An 18,542-nucleotide genomic window follows, 5' to 3' on the forward strand; every position below is an offset into this window, starting at 1 on the left:
TATATATGTATATATATATATATATATATGTATATATATATATATATGTATATATATATATATATATGTATATATATATATATATATATATATGTATATATATATATATATATATGTATATATATATATATATATATATATGTATATATATATATATATATATATATATATATATATATATATATATATATGTATATATATATATATATATGTATGTATATATATATATATATATATGTATATATATATATATATATATATATATGTATATATATATATATATATGTATATATATATATATATATGTATATATATATATATATATATATGTATATATATATATATATATATATATATATATTTATATATATATATATATATATATATTTATATATATATATATATATATGTATATATATATATATTTATATATATATATATATATGTATATATATATATATATATATATATATATGTATATATATATATATATGTATATATATATATATATATATATATATATATATATGTATATATATATATATATGTATATATATATATATATATATATATATATATATATATATATATATATATATATGTATATATATATATATATATATATATATATATATATATATATATATGTATATACATATATATATATATATATATATATATATATATATATATATATATATATATATATATACATATATGTATATATATATATATATACATATATATATATATATATATATATATATATATATATATATATATATATGTATATATATATATATATGTATATATATATATATATATATGTATATATATATATATATATATATATGTATATATATATATATATATATATATATATATATATATATATATATATATATATATATATATATATATATATATATTATCATATTATTGAATAATATTTTTAAGGAAAAATTACAAGAAAGCACCTGATAAAATTTTTTTCAGAACAGTACCTAATTAATAAAAAAATATTTGCGAAAAAATACCTAACAAAATTTTGTCTTTTTCAAAGAGTACCAACTAACGACTGCTTTTAGTTGACCTTCAATGTTTAGTTTAACTCCCAATTAAATGCCCTTTGTTGTAGTCCATTTAACTTTAATGTTCCAATTTTTAAACTATGAACAATGTAAGAAGAGGAGAGAAGGGTGAAGGATTGAGAGGAGCTCAAATATTTGGTGAAAAATAAGTCAATTAACAAGCTCATGTGGAAGTCATTCACACGTCAAAGCAAAAAGATGACGGTCAACTAATGAAAATGGTTAGTTGATACTCTTTAGTAAAGAAAAAAATTTTGTTGGATATTTTTTTAAAAAACTATATTAGGTATTTTATATAAAAAAAATTATTAGGTATTTTTAGGTAATTTTTCCTAAATGTTTTTTGAAAGAGACCTAATAATTTATTGATAAAAATATCAAACGACATCTACAACAAAATAATAATTGATCAAATACAAAAACAGAATTCTATTTAGAAAAAGTCACAATCATTATAAAGGAAATCTAATACCGAATTCTTCCCTTTATCACATCGCTGCTTGATACAATCTCCTCCGAGGGGATCTTTAGATCTGATGTGGCTTCGAAATAGAAATAAGTTTGGTAATATTGACTGCATTAGTCAAATTGATAGTCGTGATGACCCCCATATATTTTTTTACCATTGAATTGATAACAAGACTCTAAGCTCTCACTATGAGAGACTTTGAAACCCAATATATGGGTACATCAAATTCAATAAATGAATAGAATAACTCTATCATATAGAGAGAATGAATTTTATTTGTAACCAAAAATGAAAAAAGCAAAAATAAACAAATTGTTCGCTTACCATCAACCATAAGTTATTGAATAATATTTTTAAGGAAAAATTACAAGAATGCACCTGATAAAATTTTTTCAAAACAGTACCTAATTAATAAAAAAATATTTGCGAAAAAATACTTAACAAAATTTTGTCTTTTTCAAAGAGTACCAACTAACGACTGCTTTTAGTTGACCTTCAATGTTTAGTTTAACTCCTAATTAAATGCCCTTTGTTGTAGTCCATTTAACTTTAATGTTCCAATTTTTAAACTATGAACAATGTAAGAAGAGGAGAGAAGGGTGAAGGATTGAGAGGAGCTCAAATATTTGGTGAAAAATAAGTCAATTAACAAGCTCATGTGGAAGTCATTCACACGTCAAAGCAAAAAGATGACGGTCAACTAATGAAAATGGTTAGTTGATACTCTTTAGTAAAGAAAAAAATTTTGTTGGATATTTTTTTAAAAAACTACATTAGGTATTTTATATAAAAAAAAATTATTAGGTATTTTTAGGTAATTTTTCCTAAATGTTTTTTGAAAGAAACCTAATAATTTATTGATAAAAATATCAAACGACATCTACAACAAAATAATAATTGATCAAATACAAAAACAGAATTCTATTTAGAAAAAGTCACAATCATTATAAAGGAAATCTAATACCGAATTCTTCCCTTTATCACATCGCTGCTTGATACAATCTCCTCCGAGGGGATCTTTAGATCTGATGTGGCTTCGAAATAGAAATAAGTTTGGTAATATTGACTGCATTAGTCAAATTGATAGTCGTGATGACCCCCATATATTTTTTTACCATTGAATTGATAACAAGACTCTAAGCTCTCACTATGAGAGACTTTGAAACCCAATATATGGGTACATCAAATTCAATAAATGAATAGAATAACTCTATCATATAGAGAGAATGAATTTTATTTGTAACCAAAAATGAAAAAAGCAAAAATAAACAAATTGTTCGCTTACCATCAACCATAAGTTATTGAATAATATTTTTAAGGAAAAATTACAAGAATGCACCTGATAAAATTTTTTCAAAACAGTACCTAATTAATAAAAAAATATTTGCGAAAAAATACTTAACAAAATTTTTTCTTTTTCAAAGAGTACCAACTAACGACTGCTTTTAGTTGACCTTCAATGTTTAGTTTAACTCCTAATTAAATGCCCTTTGTTGTAGTCCATTTAACTTTAATGTTTCAATTTTTAAACTATGAACAATGTAAGAAGAGGAGAGAAGGGTGAAGGATTGAGAGGAGCTCAAATATTTGGTGAAAATTAAGTCAATTAACAAGCTCATGTGGAAGTCATTCACACGTCAAAGCAAAAAGATGACGGTCAACTAATGAAAATGGTTAGTTGATACTCTTTAGTAAAGAAAAAAATTTTGTTGGATATTTTTTTAAAAAACTACATTAGGTATTTTATATAAAAAAAAATTATTAGGTATTTTTAGGTAATTTTTCCTAAATGTTTTTTGAAAGAAACCTAATAATTTATTGATAAAAATATCAAACGACATCTACAACAAAATAATAATTGATCAAATACAAAAACAGAATTCTATTTAGAAAAAGTCACAATCATTATAAAGGAAATCTAATACCGAATTCTTCCCTTTATCACATCGCTGCTTGATACAATCTCCTCCGAGGGGATCTTTAGATCTGATGTGGCTTCGAAATAGAAATAAGTTTGGTAATATTGACTGCATTAGTCAAATTGATAGTCGTGATGACCCCCATATATTTTTTTACCATTGAATTGATAACAAGACTTTAAGCTCTCACTATGAGAGACTTTAAAACCCAATATATGGGTACATCAAATTCAATAAATGAATAGAGTAACTCTATCATATAGAGAGAATGAATTTTATTTGTAACAAAAAATGAAAAAAGCAAAAATAAACAAATTGTTCGCTTACCATCAACCATAAGGTTGATAGTAGCGCCAAAGTAAATAATGAAGGCTAGGAAATTTAAGAGTAAAAAGGAGAGAGATAATTTTTCCTGAATTTAATGGATGATAAGTAAAAATAATAGATTCTAAAAAAATATTTAAAAAAATTAGTTAAAAAAGTTAGTGAAAAACATATAAAAAAACATTATAAATATAAAATATTAAGTTAATAGAATATATATAAGGATAACAAAAATTAATTCAATATTAATACAAGATAGACAAAATAAAATATTTAGAAAAACATCAAATTCAAGAAACTAAATTTAGAAATGCAATGCACGCTCAATATATTTATTTAATCAGCACACTTTCCTATACATACATTTTATTACACGAGGTCAATTTCTCCCGGCACCTATTTTTTATGTACTCCAACTCGTATTATATAATGCAACATCCACCAGGCACCAACTGCTTTAACTCATAAAATATTCCAATAATAATATTTACATCACATTAAATCTATCACCAACACTCCCTTCCCTCTCTCCTACACATTTTCTAAAATCAATGGCACTCTATTCTCCTGCTTTTCCCCCATCTTTCCCCCTTCAAAATCGTCGTCGATTCAATTACTACTTGAACCGATTACCAATCAAAGCTACGATTATACATCCACCAAAACCAACTGAATCCGCATCCGACCCCAAAATTTTATTGCCCGTCAAGAAAATACCCGGTGATTACGGCCTTCCTATTATTAGCCCAATTAATGATCGCCGTGACTATTTTTACAACCAAGGTAGAGATGAGTTCTTCAAATCTAGGATTCAAAAATATAAGTCAACAGTTTTCAGAGTCAACATGCCACCTGGCCCTCTAATCTCTTCTAACCCTAACGTCGTCGTTTTGCTTGATGGCAAGAGTTTTCCGATTCTTTTCGACAATTCTAAAGTCGAAAAGAAAGACCTCTTTACCGGGACTTTTACTCCTTCTCTTGAACATACCGGCGGCTACCGAGTTCTCTCTTTCCTTGACCCGTCCGAGCCGAGTCACGAGAAGCTAAAAAAGCTGATGTTTAAACTCGTTTCCTCAACTCGCCACCGTGTGATCCCCGAGTTTCAAGCTTCTTTCTCTGAGTTATTCGACGGGTTAGAGAACGAGTTAGCTACAGATGGAAAAGCTAAGTTCAATGAAGCTAATGATCAAGCTGCTTTCAATTTTCTTGCTCGGGCTTGGTATGGTGTTAACCCTTGTGAGTCAGAACTCGGACTCACTGGACCCAGTATTATTTCAAAATGGGTACTGTTTCAACTCGGTCCAATACTTTCTCTTGGACTCCCTAAATGTATTGAAGAACTCACACTTCATAGTTTTCGATTACCTTTCTCTCTCATCAAAAAAGATTACCAGAAACTCTACAATTTCTTCTACCAAAACTCTACAGAGCTTCTAGAAGAAGCTTCCCAACTTGGGATCTCACGCGATGAAGCATGCCATAACTTGATCTACACCACGTGCTTCAACTCCTTTGGAGGCATGAAAATATTCTTCCCAAATATGATCAAACAAATCGGCCGTGCCGGGGTGAATCTCCACCGTAAACTTGCGGAGGAGATTCGGTGCGCTGTCCGATCCAACGGTGGGAAAATAACCATGTCAGCAATGGAACAAATGCCGTTGATGAAATCAGTGGTATACGAATCACTTAGAATAGAACCCCCTGTGCCGTTACAGTACGGCCGTGCCAAAATAGACTTAATCATCGAATCTCACGACGCAGCGTTTAAAGTTAAAGAAGGAGAAATGTTATTCGGGTATCAACCATTTGCTACGAAAGACCCGAAAATATTTGGTCGGGCCGAGGAATTTGTACCGGACAGGTTTATTGGAAAAGGAGAAGAGATGTTAAAGCATGTGTTATGGTCAAACGGGCCCGAGAACGAAAGCCCAACTGTCCATAATAAACAGTGTGCTGGAAAGAATTTTGTTGTATTAGTTTCGAGATTGTTGGTTGTTGAATTATTTTTGAGGTATGACTCGTTTGAAATTGATGTTGGTTATTCGCCATTGGGTGCTAAAATTACTGTTAATTCTCTTAAAAGAGCTACGTTTTAAAACTTATTAAATAAAAATACAAATTTAGGAATAGTTATTTTTTTATTGAATAGTAAATATAATTTTTATTTTAATAAGTATTTATAATTTTGTTAATTTAGTTGAAGTATATGAATTATTTGCGGAGATTTAGGGTCTTGATGGCTACTCATTAGCAATGAGAATATTCTCGGAAATGTGGGAGTGTCAGTCTTCACAAGTCATTTGTATTGACTCCTATAAGGGATGTCTTTTTTATAATTACTCTATTGTAATCTTTTGTTGTATTTCTTCTTAAATTTTTAGGTAATGGCCCATATTTGTCGATGGATGTTTATTTTAGTAAGTGTGGGTTGTGATTCTGACAAATTCGATTAATAATTTCTCCCTTTTGTTTTATTCATCAAATCAGGATTATACACAAGAATTAAGAGAAAAAATTTTTATGTTAGGAAGATCATAATAATCCTTGAAAAAATAGATATAAAAATAAAAAAGTTATCTTATTAAATAGGGAAAAAGCAATGTAATATTGACATTTACATAGTTTTATCATATTCTAAAATAATAATTTAACACATAATTTAAATGAAAATAAGGAAACGAAAATAATAAGTTTTATTTGTGTGATGAAATGAGGAGAGTAAGTTTTATTTGCATCATACTCAGGGGCGGACCTAGTGTGATGAATATTAGATAAAAGTAGTCAACAAGTCTGGGTGAGCAGGTTAAGTCCATTGCATGCCACACTTTTGATAAGTGTTCGATCCTCATTCCATCCTAGTTCCCTTTGATTTATATATTCTGTTTTTTGAAAACCACATAGACTATTCACCGATTTGAACAAAATAGTTTTCATTCTGGATTTTTGATTCTATTGTCAATTGAAAAAAATAAGAGACACTCGCTCCTGTTTTCTATTATCGTTCTATTTAGTATTTTGACACTACTTATCGATCACTTTTAATTTTTATTTTATTCTTAATATATAATCTAAAACATAGTCAAATGAGATCTTGTTTGATTCATCTAGATGCAAATTTCATTTAAACCAACATTTTATAATTTTTAGGAAAATTTGCTCAAAATAATCCCAACTATCACCCATTAGCCGGAAATAATTTCAACTATTGATTATTTATAAATAATCCCAATTTGTTAATGGCATACCTAACGACTTGGGAACCTGGGATAGCAGGTTACCTTCATTTAAAAAAGAACTAAATAAAGAAAAAAAATACAAAACACTCACTACCCAGGTGACGACCATCACTACCCAGGTGACGACCATCTTCATCGATTTCAACCTTAACAGCACCACCTCATTCGACCACTATCTCCGTCGACCATCCTTCAAATTGCATCGCCACCAAAATCTGGCACCGACCTCCGTCTGCACCACCATAGTCTTAATTGATAAACCACCTCAAGCACCACATCAACCTCAAAATCAATTGAAATTGATAAACCAAACCCACACCCATGTTCGATTGTAGTGGTTATGGTGGTGTGTGGTTGTGGTGTTGGTGATTGTAGTGGTGATTGTTTTGTTGATGTGCGATTATGGTGATGAGAGGTCTAATGGGTGGAGGTCGAAAGGGAAGGGGGTGGGACACGTTGCACAGGTGGTGAGCAGTGATGGTGTTTGATTGGTGGAAGAGGAGGGTCAATGATGGTGATTGATTGAGGTACGAGCAAGGTGGCCGGTGCTGCTGGCGATTGTTGCTGGTAGGGATGGCAATGGGTACTGGACCCGACCCGGATCCGTATCCGTTTTCACGGATCCGGGTCCTAAAAATATAGACCCGTCGGATCCGGATCCTTTTAAATTTCACAGGTTCGGATCTGAGAAAAATACCCAGACCCGGACCCGCGAATCTGGTGGGCCAGTTTTTTTTTTATTTTTTATTTTTTTTTATTTTTTTATTTTTTTATGTCAAAAATATATTAACATACCCTAGCTGCCTAGCACATACCCTGAATCCCTGATACCCAGACTCCCAGACTCCCAAACTCCCAACTCCCAACTCCCAGTCTCCCAGACCCATACTCCCTCCCTCTGCCAGCGTCAGTCATCACCCTCGACAGTTGACAAAGCTGCCAGCGCCCAGCCCTACTCCTCCTCACAGGCACCGGCCAACCGCTTACTCCTCCTCACAGCCACCGGCCAACCCACCCTCTCTTCATAGGCGGCTGGAGTGGCGGATTTGAAGGTAATGAACCCTAATTTTTTTTTTCCTACAATACTTTTGATTTATGTTGAGTAGTAGTTATATGTCTAATGTTGAGTTTAGGATTGATTTATGTTGATTTTAATGGTAATTTTTTATTTATGTTGAGTAGTTTTTTATTTATTTGAGTTTTGTGGTTGATTTATGTTGATTTATCTGAGTTTAGTGGTTGATTTATGTTGATTTATTTGAGTTTAATGGTTGATTTATGTTGAATTTAGTGGTAATTTTTGATTTATGTTGAGTAATTTTTTATTTATTTGAGTTTAGCGGTTGATTTATGTTGAGTTCAATAGTAATTTTTGATTTATGTTGAGTTCAATGGTAATTGATAACTAGTAAATTTATCACAGTGTATTGTTGAGTAAATGGATAATCAAAATGATGGACATTGATGGTGCTTCTAGTCAACCTATTGAGCATCATATTCATGAATCATATGGGGAATTTGAGGGTAATGTTGATGTTGAGAATGAATCTACTAAACAAAGTAGTGCTAAAAGTAAGAAATTAACTTCAGAAGCATGGACTTATTTTGACCTTGTACATGTGAATGGTGTACAAATGGCAAAATGTAAGACTTGTAAGAAAATACTTTCCTACAAAGGGAGTAGTGGAACTTCACATCTTCTTAAACATGCTAAAAAAACATGTTCAAGTAGACATTTAAACCTTGCATCTAATCAATCACAATTAAAAGTCAAAAGAGAAATCGATGGATCTACTTACTTAATAGTTAATGAAAAGCCAAAGAAAGTGATTTTCGATCAAGAAGTATCAAGGAAAGAATTGATGAAAATGGTGGTAATGCATGAGTATCCTTTATCAATGGTTTTAGAAACTTTGTGAGGAGTTTAAATGACAACTTTAAGATGATTTCGAGAAACACATTGAAAAATGATGTGATAAAAACGTACAACACCGAGAAGAGCTCTCTTAAAGTCTTGCTGAAGCGTAATGAGGGTATAATTGCAATAACAACTGACATGTGGACCGCCGCTACTCAAAAAAAGGTTATATGGCTGTGATGTCACATTTCATTGACGAAGAATGGGTTTTACATAATAGAACTCTAAGGTAATTTCTTTTCCTTTCATTTAAATTTCATTGCTATTGAATTTTAAATTAGTTATGTGAATTTTATTTAAACTTGAATCCATGTTGGTGTGGGAATTTTGTTTAGGTATTGTTTTGTTCCATACCCACATAACAAAGGGGTTCTTGCCAAGATATTATTGAATTGTTTCTCTCAATTCACCTTGGAAAATAAAATCTCTTCTATTGTTGTTGATAATGCTACCACAAATGATGCAATGATGAATGTCTTGATGGATAAATTAAAAAGTAGTTCTTTAATGTTGGGTGGAGATTTTTTGCATATGAGGTGTAGTGCTCACATTCTTAACTTGATTGTGAGAGATGGTTTAGATATCATTGATTCTGCTATTGTGTTGCATTTTGGATGTCTACTCCTAAAAGAATTGAAAAGTTTGAGGTAGCTTGTCGCCTTTTGAATGTGACTAAACCTAAAAGGGTGAGTCTTGATTGTAAAACTAGGTGGAACTCCACATATGATTTGCTTGACACTTGTTTGCCTTTTAAAGAAGTTTTTAATAAGTTGAAACGTCTACATAGAAGCTTGAATTTTGATGTGCCTAGTGATCATGATTGGCAAATGGCTACTCTTGTTGGTCAAAAGTTGAAAATATTCTATAAGGCAACTACGGTTTTTTCTGGTAGAAATTATCCAACTTCAAATTTGTATTTTCGTAATGTTTGTGAGATTAAACTTGAATTAACTAAGTGGAGGCAAAATGACAATAGTGAGATTATTAGAAAACTGGCTGAGAAAATGGTAGAAAAGTTTGACAAATATTGGGATCATACTAATGAGCTTTTGGCCATTGCAGGCATTTTAGATCCGAGAAATAAGATGGATTGTGTGGTGCATTATTTTAAGAAATTCTATAGAGATGATGCCAATGCTAAAGTGGAAAGAGTAAGAAATACTCTTTATAATCTTTTCGATGAGTATAAAAGTCAATGTAATGTGAATGAAAGTTCTCCAGTGGAGACACAATTTGAGGATCTTGGTGATGAGGATGATTTCGCTAGGACTAAGAGACAAAAAATTGATTATGTGCCCATTAAAAGGGAAATTGATCAATGCTTAGAGAGTCGTACTTTGCCGGAGAATAATGAATTTAATATACTTGCATGGTGGAAGATAGACCAAAGCTACCCAACTTTAAGAAAAATTGCCATAGACATTCTTGCAATTCCTGTCTCATCAATTGCTTTGGAAAGTGCATTTAGCACGGGTGGAAGGGTAGTTAGCGCTCACCGGTCTAGGCTTCATTCTCAAACAGTGGAGGCTTTGATGTGCTTGCAAAATTGGATGGTCGATGATGTCAAAGGTAATTTTATACTAATTTGCACATTTAGACTATATTTTACTAACTAATGTAATTATATTTTTCGTTATTGAAGTTAATTTTGAAGGAACTTATGCTTGTTCAACTATCAACGAAGATGGTGAGGATGTGGAAATAATGGACAATCTTGATATGGTATTTATTTTGCGTTATAAATTTATAATCTTATATTCTTATATTTAAACTTTTAAAAATTGCATCTATTAATGAGTTTTTTTTTGGTTTGTAGGAGATTGATGATGTTAGTGTTGAAGAAATTTGACAACTTGGGAACATTGGATGACTAAGAACATGAATGATTGACTTTTATTAATTATATTAAGTTATTTTGAATGTGTTTGTTGGATATTTTGAAGACAATTTTAAGTTGTATAATGTTTTTTTGGGTGATTCATTGTGAAATTATATATATTATTAACATTAGTCTATAAATATCGCTTTATTGCAATCTCAACATTTAAAAAAAAAAAAATCAAAACTTGACCCGTTTTGGACCTGGATCCGGTACTGGATCCGCAGTATCCGCGGATCCGGATCTGGGTCGTGCAAAACTGGACCCGCGGATCCGGGTCCGAATCTGGATCTGGATCCTGTTCTTGAAAACGGATCTAGATCCGGGTCCACCTGGACCCGGTCTAGATCCGACCCGTTGCTGGTGTGGCTAGAGGAGGCTGGCTGGTGGTGGGATGGTCGGTTGGTGGTGGAGGAGGAGTTTGGGGTGTGAAGTGTTTTTTTTTTCCCTTTATTTAGTTTTTTTTATTATTTTTTTCTTTTTTTTTAAATGAAGATAACCTGTTGTTCTAGGTTACCAAGTCGTAAGGTATTCCATGAACAAATTCAGGTGAAAGTTGGGATTATTTAAAAATAATCAATAGTTGAGATTCTTTTCGGCTAATGGGTGATAATTGAGATTATTATGAGCAAAATTTCCTAACTTTTAATTAAAGACCTAGAATTTGAGATATATATGATTGAATACGTGCATTGGCAAACATGAAAAATATAAATAAGAGTATAATAATAATAATAATAATAATAATAATAATAATAATAATAATAATAATAATAATAATAATAATGATAATAATAATAATAATAATAATAATAATAATAATAATAATAATAATAATAATAATAATAATAATAATAACAATAATAACAATAACAATAATAATAATAATAATAATAATAATAATAATAATAATAATAATAATAATAATAATAATAATAATAACAATAATAATAACAATAATAATAACAATAATAATAATAATAATAATAATAATAATAATAATAATAATAATAATAATAATAGTAATAATAATAATAATAATAATAATATTAATAACATTACTAATAATATATAATAACAATAATAAAATTAATAATAATTATAATTATAATAACAATACTAATAATATATAATGACAATAATAATAATAATGATAATTATTAATAAGAATTACTAAAACTACACGATTAGCAAAGGCGGGATTTTCGAAATTTTGAAATAAGGCTATGACTAGGCGACCAACTGGTGCGTCGCCCCACCAGTTGATTTTCCATACTGATTTTCCCTACTGTGGCACGCAAAAGTATTTCATTACCGAGGATGAGCGACGGGCCTACGACGAGAGCTACGGTCGCTAAATTCGAAAAGTTAAAACCCTGTCATTTCAAGCAAATGGCGACGGACCAGCGACGGGAGCCTGTGGTCGCCAATTCTCGAAGAAAAAAGGTAATGTTTTGCCCTGATTTCTCATTTCCTACAATCATAACCCTATACTTCTACATTTTCTTTCTATCTTCTCTACGCCTCTTCATCTACTCACTCCATTAATCCCATTCTCTATTAATTTTCTTTGCTCTCTTAATCTCATCCTCATCATTTTGTGCACTAGTGGAAAAAACCTCATTTTCTGCGGTTTTTTGGCCATTATTTGCTGCGGTTTTGGCCCCAAGTAATAGTGATAGTAGCAAATGACCTAGATAATCACAAATAATCACCAATAATCTCTTTGTAATAAAAAACTCTCGATAATATAATATGATATGTACGTACATATATATACAATAATATACATTAAAGTCCTAAAAAATCTATACTAATTAAAATTTATCAAGGACAAAAATTAGCAAGATACACGACAATCTTGTCTTATAATTCGCGCATCTCTCCACTTCTCAGAGGGCGTGTTTCCCTCGGAATGTCGTATAAAACCTATAATATAATATAAAATTAAAAGATTAATAAACATTAGATTTTACCAATAATAATAATTTAAGAACGTAACAAATACATACGACATCTATGTTTTCAACTCCAACCTCCTTCACGGATTTTAAAATATCGTCCATGTATTTGAGAGTGTAGTAGCCGCAATCAACGGAATTAGAAGGTTGTCGAAAGCACTAAGAGAAAATAGATGTTAGTGCCAAAGAAGCATAAAAACGTATAAAATCGCAACTTAATGTTGAAAATTGTCAACACTGCTGTTAGTTTGGTGAACTTTGTACATCTAGGGTACAAAGGCTTTTGAGAAGCCTCTGTCAACAAGTCAAAAACACGAGTACGTTTTCCTAACTCATCCTCGACTCCCTCCATCATCTCATCAACACGATCCACATCCTCATCGACATTCTCTTCATCTGTCTCATACCCATCAACATGATCTACTACATCCTCATTGACATCGGCCACATTATTGACGTCCTCAACAACATTTTTCTCTTTGTAAACTCCCTCCTCACCATGCCAAACCCAAACATGATATTGAGGCCTAAACCCACGTCGAAGTATGTGCTCCCTATATCAACACTATCTACCTTTGATACATTGCCACAACTGACACATGGGCAATAAAAACCAAATCCCCCCGTCCTAACTTGATGTTCAACCGCAATACTACAAAATTCTAATACGCCATCAATAAATTCCAACGATTCAATGCTTCCATACATCCAAGAACGATCTTTCACTAGTGGAAAAAAATGTATTTGCTGCTCATCATTTGCTGCGATTTTTGTATATTCGCAGCAATAAATAGGAAAATGAATTAGAAAAAAAAAACATTAATTGCTGCGGTTTACCATGGGACCGCAGCAAATACGCTTCACAAACACATTAATTGCTGTGGTTCAAGCAAAACCGCAGCAAATAAATCTTCACAAATGCTTTAATTGCTCCGGTTTTGCTTGAACCGCAGCAAATAAACCTTCACAAATTTCTTAATTGCTCCGGTTTTTCCTCTGAACCGCAGCAAATGACCGTTGGAATTTTAATCGAAAACCCGCCATCAGTTTCTTTTTTCACAAAACCCTTCACAAATACGTATAACTTTGCTTTTCTCTCAAAGGAACCCATTGAAAAACGTAAATCCTTGCTGCTGTTCTACTGTGTTTATCTTCATTTTCATTCACAAACCCAGAAATCAAACTTCTTGTTCACAAACGTTTGCTTGTTTCGTGCATTTTCTTGTTCATCTGTTGTTCTACTGTGTTCATTCTTCAAAACCGTTTGAAACAAAAGGCATTTGCATGTTCATCTTCAAAACTCACGAATTAAGGTATTATTTCTCTTTTTAATTTCAATAAGCATTGAATAAATGCATTAGATTTTACCTTAATAAGTCTATTGTGTTTTCATCTTCAAAACTCATCTTTGTTCTTATGTTTACTATTTTACCTTGATAAGTCTATTGTGTTTTCATTCATACCGACTTTACTATTGCTTAAGATTTTATTGACAACATCATCCTCTTTAATCTCATCTCTATTCATTTTTATTAAATTGACTACATTTGTTACTCTTGTGTAGTGATTATTAATATTTTCTTTAGAGTCCACACTAAGATTACCAAAATCTCTTCTTAAGTTATGAAATATGGTGGTCTTCTTAAGTTATACTTTTCTTTAATTATTAGAATTAGAATACTTATATTTGTAATGTTAAATTATTTAATTTTATTATTTATATTTTGAATGTTATATTTCTAAGGTTATACAATGTTAATTATTCAAAGTATATTTTTTTAGGGTTAAATATGTTTGTTAGAAATAAGTATATATGTTTAAAAGTTGTGTATTAATTTTGTTTTAAATTAATTAATCGCACTAATTAGGATGACAAAAGATCGTTCTTCGATGTATGGAAGCATTGAATCGTCGGAATTTATTGATGGCATATTAGAATTTTGTAGTATTGCGGTTGAACATCAAGTTAGGATGGGGGGAGTTGGTTTTTATTGCCCATGTGTCAGTTGTGGCAATGTATCAAAGGTAGATAGTGTTGATATCCTTAGGGAGCACATAATTCGACGTGGGTTTAGGCCTCAATATCATGTTTGGGTTCGACATGGTGAGGAGGGAGTTTACAAAGAGAAAAGTGTTGTTGAGGACGTCAATAATGTGGCCGATGTCAATGAGGATGTGGTAGATCATGTTGATGGGTATGAGACAGATGAAGAGAATGTCGATGAGGATGTGGATCGTGTTGATGAGATGATGGAGGGAGTCGAGAATGAGTTAGGAAAACGTCCTCGTGTTTTTGACTTGTTGACAGAGGCTTCTCAAAAGCCTTTGTACCCTGGATGTACAAAGTTCACCAAACTAACAGCAGTGTTGACAATTTTCAACATTAAGTCAAAGTTCAATTGGATTGACGCTAGTTTCACAATGTTATTAGAAGCATTAGGTGAGATGCTTCCTGAGGGAAATGAACTTCCAAAGTCGACATATTATGCCAAAAAGCTCATGTGTCCTTTCGGCTTAGAGTACCAGAAGATTCATGCGTATCCGAATGATTGTGTGTTGTATCGGAATGAAAATGAGAACTTAGAAGAGCGTCCTAGGTGTGGGTTATCGCGCTACAAGCGTAAAGGGGCTCGGGATGCTAAAGGGCCCCAGGCTAAGGTATTGTTGTATCTTCCAATAATACCTAGTTTCAAGCGCTTGTTTTCTATAAAGAAAGATGCGTTAAATTTGAGGTGGCATGCAGATAGGGTGAAGAAAGGTCACTTGCTCACACATCCATCTGATTCTCCAGAGTGGAAGAGTATTGATAGGTTGCATAAGACTTTTGGGGATGAGGTTCGTAATTTAAGGCTCGGACTGTGTACGGATGGAATGAACCCATTCGGCAATCTTAGTTCTCAACATAGTAATTGGCCGGTACTTTTAGTGATCTATAATTTGCCACCTTGGTTGTGTATGAAGCGTAAGTACATAATGCTTTCGCTTCTTATCTCGGGTCCTAAACAGCCTGGCAATGACATAGATGTGTATCTTGCACCTCTCGTTGAGGATTTAAGAAAGATGTGGGATGAAGGCGTTTCAGTGTTTGATGCATATGCTAATGAGGAGTTCACCTTGCGTGCAATGCTTTTATGCACCGTTAATGATTTTCCGGCATCTGACAACTTATCGGGGTATAAGAACAAAGGGAAGAAAGCATGCCCAATATGTATCAATGACATGGAATCCACGTGGATTCCTAAGTGCAAACACGTATTCATGCACCATCGAAAGTTCCTCCCACGAGACCACCAATATCGTAAGAAGAAGAAGTTGTTCAACGGGGAGGTTGAGGACCATGTAGCTCGTCGAACGTTGACCGGTTATGAGGTTTATGAACAAGTTAAGGAAGTTGAGACTGTATTTGGTAAAACGGGGCAAGTGAAAGGGGGTGAAGACCGATTATGGAAAAACGAATCAATCTTTTGGAAGCTTCCATATTGGAGAGATCTACAGGTTAGGCTTTGTCTTGACATTATGCATATAGAGAAAAATGTATGCGATGCCATACTCGGGACTCTCATGAACATTCCGGGTAAGACAAAGGATGTTAGGGCCGTGCGAGATTGGTTTGAATGTAAGGTGTTGATTCAATTAGGAACGGGAACATCAACAAGAGGGGGGGGTGAATTGTTGTTGTTGCAAGTTTAAGCGATTGTGCCCTGTTTTTGCGGAATTATTCAAAATAAATAAAGCTTAAACTAAGAGCAAAATAATAAGAGAGACGCACGATTTTACGTGGAAACCTTTTGGGCCTAAACAAAAGGAAAAACCACGACCACTTGGGATTTCTAACAACTTCACTATGTTTAAGGCAATTAGTTACAATTACAATAAACACCTTACTTCACTCGAAGCGAAACAACTAGGCCAACTCTTCACTCTCTAATTGCTTTACTCAAAGCAACAAACTTAGCTTTACAATAAGCTAATCCTCTCTAGCTTCACTAAAAGCTATCTAACTTCCCCCTTAGACTCACCCGAGTCTAATTACATAAACTCTCAAAATCCCTTACAAAAAGGATAGAAATTCTCTAAAATAAATCAAAGAGTTGCACAAGTAAATATTATGAATTAATTGGCAATTTAAAAGCACAAAATATTACTTGTAGAATTTCAAAATCAAACGCACAAAAATTATTTTTCTCTTAAAGCATGCGTTAATTCTCTATTAAAAAACCGAGCTAGTTAGCTTATTTATAATAAAATAAATTTCTAAAAATAGAAAAATATTCCAACCCATTATCCTTAGTCATGGATCAATGAATGATGCTGAATGAATCACAAAACGGTTAATACTTTAGCCTTTGAATAAATCAAACAAACGGTTAAGGCAATCAGTAACCGCTATTTCCTGATAACCGCTGTTCCCTGATAACCGCTGTTCCCTAAAGTAGCAGTTTCTTCAGTAGTAATTCCTGTTCCCCAAATTAATGGCTGGAACTTCATGCTATATTTAGAAAACGGTTTAGTAAAACGGTTATCTTTTGACTAATTCTAAAAACGGTTATCTTTTGACTAATTCTTAGAAAATGGTTATTTTTACTATTTTTAGGAAAAGATTAATTTTATTATTTTTCAGAAAATCCAAAAATAATTAAGACCTAACTGCTGTTCCTACTTTTTAGTAGATCCAAGTTTATCTCCTAAAAATAAGGAATTAATCTTGAAACCACCACGTAAGGAATTTTAGAAATTCTTTTTGCCAATTAACTTTAATAAACTAATGCAACCAATTAATTTAAATACATTAACTAAAAAATAAAAGATAGAATTTATTAGCTAACGCAAATTGACTTAAGTTTGGGAACACTGCGCTGTCTCCAAATTCCAACTTGCTAGAACATCAAACCTGGGAACAGTAGACTTCCTGTCTCCATTTTACATCCCACGTGATATACTCTTCTAACATCTCTTGAAACCTTTTGACATGTATATTCCCATGAACTAAGCCATAGGTACTATCAACGATCACAATTAATCGGATATCGACCTGCACAAAATCTCTAAACACATATTTGCTAAAGTGTAGTCATCATCAAAACTCAAGAGGTCCAACATAAGGGTTTTCGTCCGGAGTTGTGGGCACATATTAAGGTGAGTAAGAAAAGAAATAGAGCTGATGAAGTTGGTGGCAGTAAGAAGAAGATGAGTAATGACAAAGTTTATTTGCCTCCAGCTTGCTACACATTGTCCAAAGCAGAGAAGCGGACATTTTGTGAGTGTTTGTATGGCATTAAGGTTCCGTCTGGGTACTCATCCAACATGAAGAGATTTGTGAGCCTAAATGGTGAGCTGAAGTTGGGAAGCATGAAAGCTCACGATTGCCATGGAATGATGCAAGTGTTCTTACCAATTGAAATCCGTGGAATACTGCCAAAACATGTGAGATATGCTATTACCGAGCTCTGTTCGTTCTTCAACACAATTTGTAGTAATGTTCTTGATCCCTTTAAACTTGATGCACTTCAACTCGACGTGATTGTAACTTTATGCAAGTTTGAGATGTATTTTCCACCTTCTTTCTTTGACATAATGGTTCATCTTATTGTCCATCTCGTTCGTGAGATCAAGCTTTTGGGTCCAGTTTTTTTAAGGTGGTGTTATCCTTTTGAAAGACACATGGGTGTTTTACAAAACAAGGTGAGGAATCCAGCACAACCCGAGGGGAGTATGATTCAAGGCACTGTGAGCGATGAGATT

The 18,542-nt window shown here is 32.1% G+C and overlaps 1 protein-coding gene across 1 annotated transcript; it reads left to right on the forward strand.

Moving 5' to 3' along the window:
- The first annotated feature begins 4,152 nt into the window (after positions 1 to 4,152).
- On the forward strand, positions 4,153 to 5,973 carry LOC130803699 (allene oxide synthase 1, chloroplastic-like). The gene has a single exon (XM_057667901.1). The coding sequence runs from the start codon at positions 4,355 to 4,357 to the stop codon at positions 5,900 to 5,902; it is 1,548 nt and encodes a 515-aa protein (XP_057523884.1). The 5' UTR covers positions 4,153 to 4,354; the 3' UTR covers positions 5,903 to 5,973.
- Positions 5,974 to 18,542: the final 12,569 nt, after the last annotated feature.

This window comes from Amaranthus tricolor, chromosome 2 (genome assembly GCF_026212465.1).
Source record: "Amaranthus tricolor cultivar Red isolate AtriRed21 chromosome 2, ASM2621246v1, whole genome shotgun sequence".
Taxonomy (NCBI): domain Eukaryota; kingdom Viridiplantae; phylum Streptophyta; class Magnoliopsida; order Caryophyllales; family Amaranthaceae; genus Amaranthus; species Amaranthus tricolor.

Coding starts and splice junctions, on each gene's coding strand:
- LOC130803699 (XM_057667901.1), top strand. CDS start 4,355: ATGGCACTCTATTCTCCTGCTTTTCCCCCATCTTTCCCCCTTCAAAAT.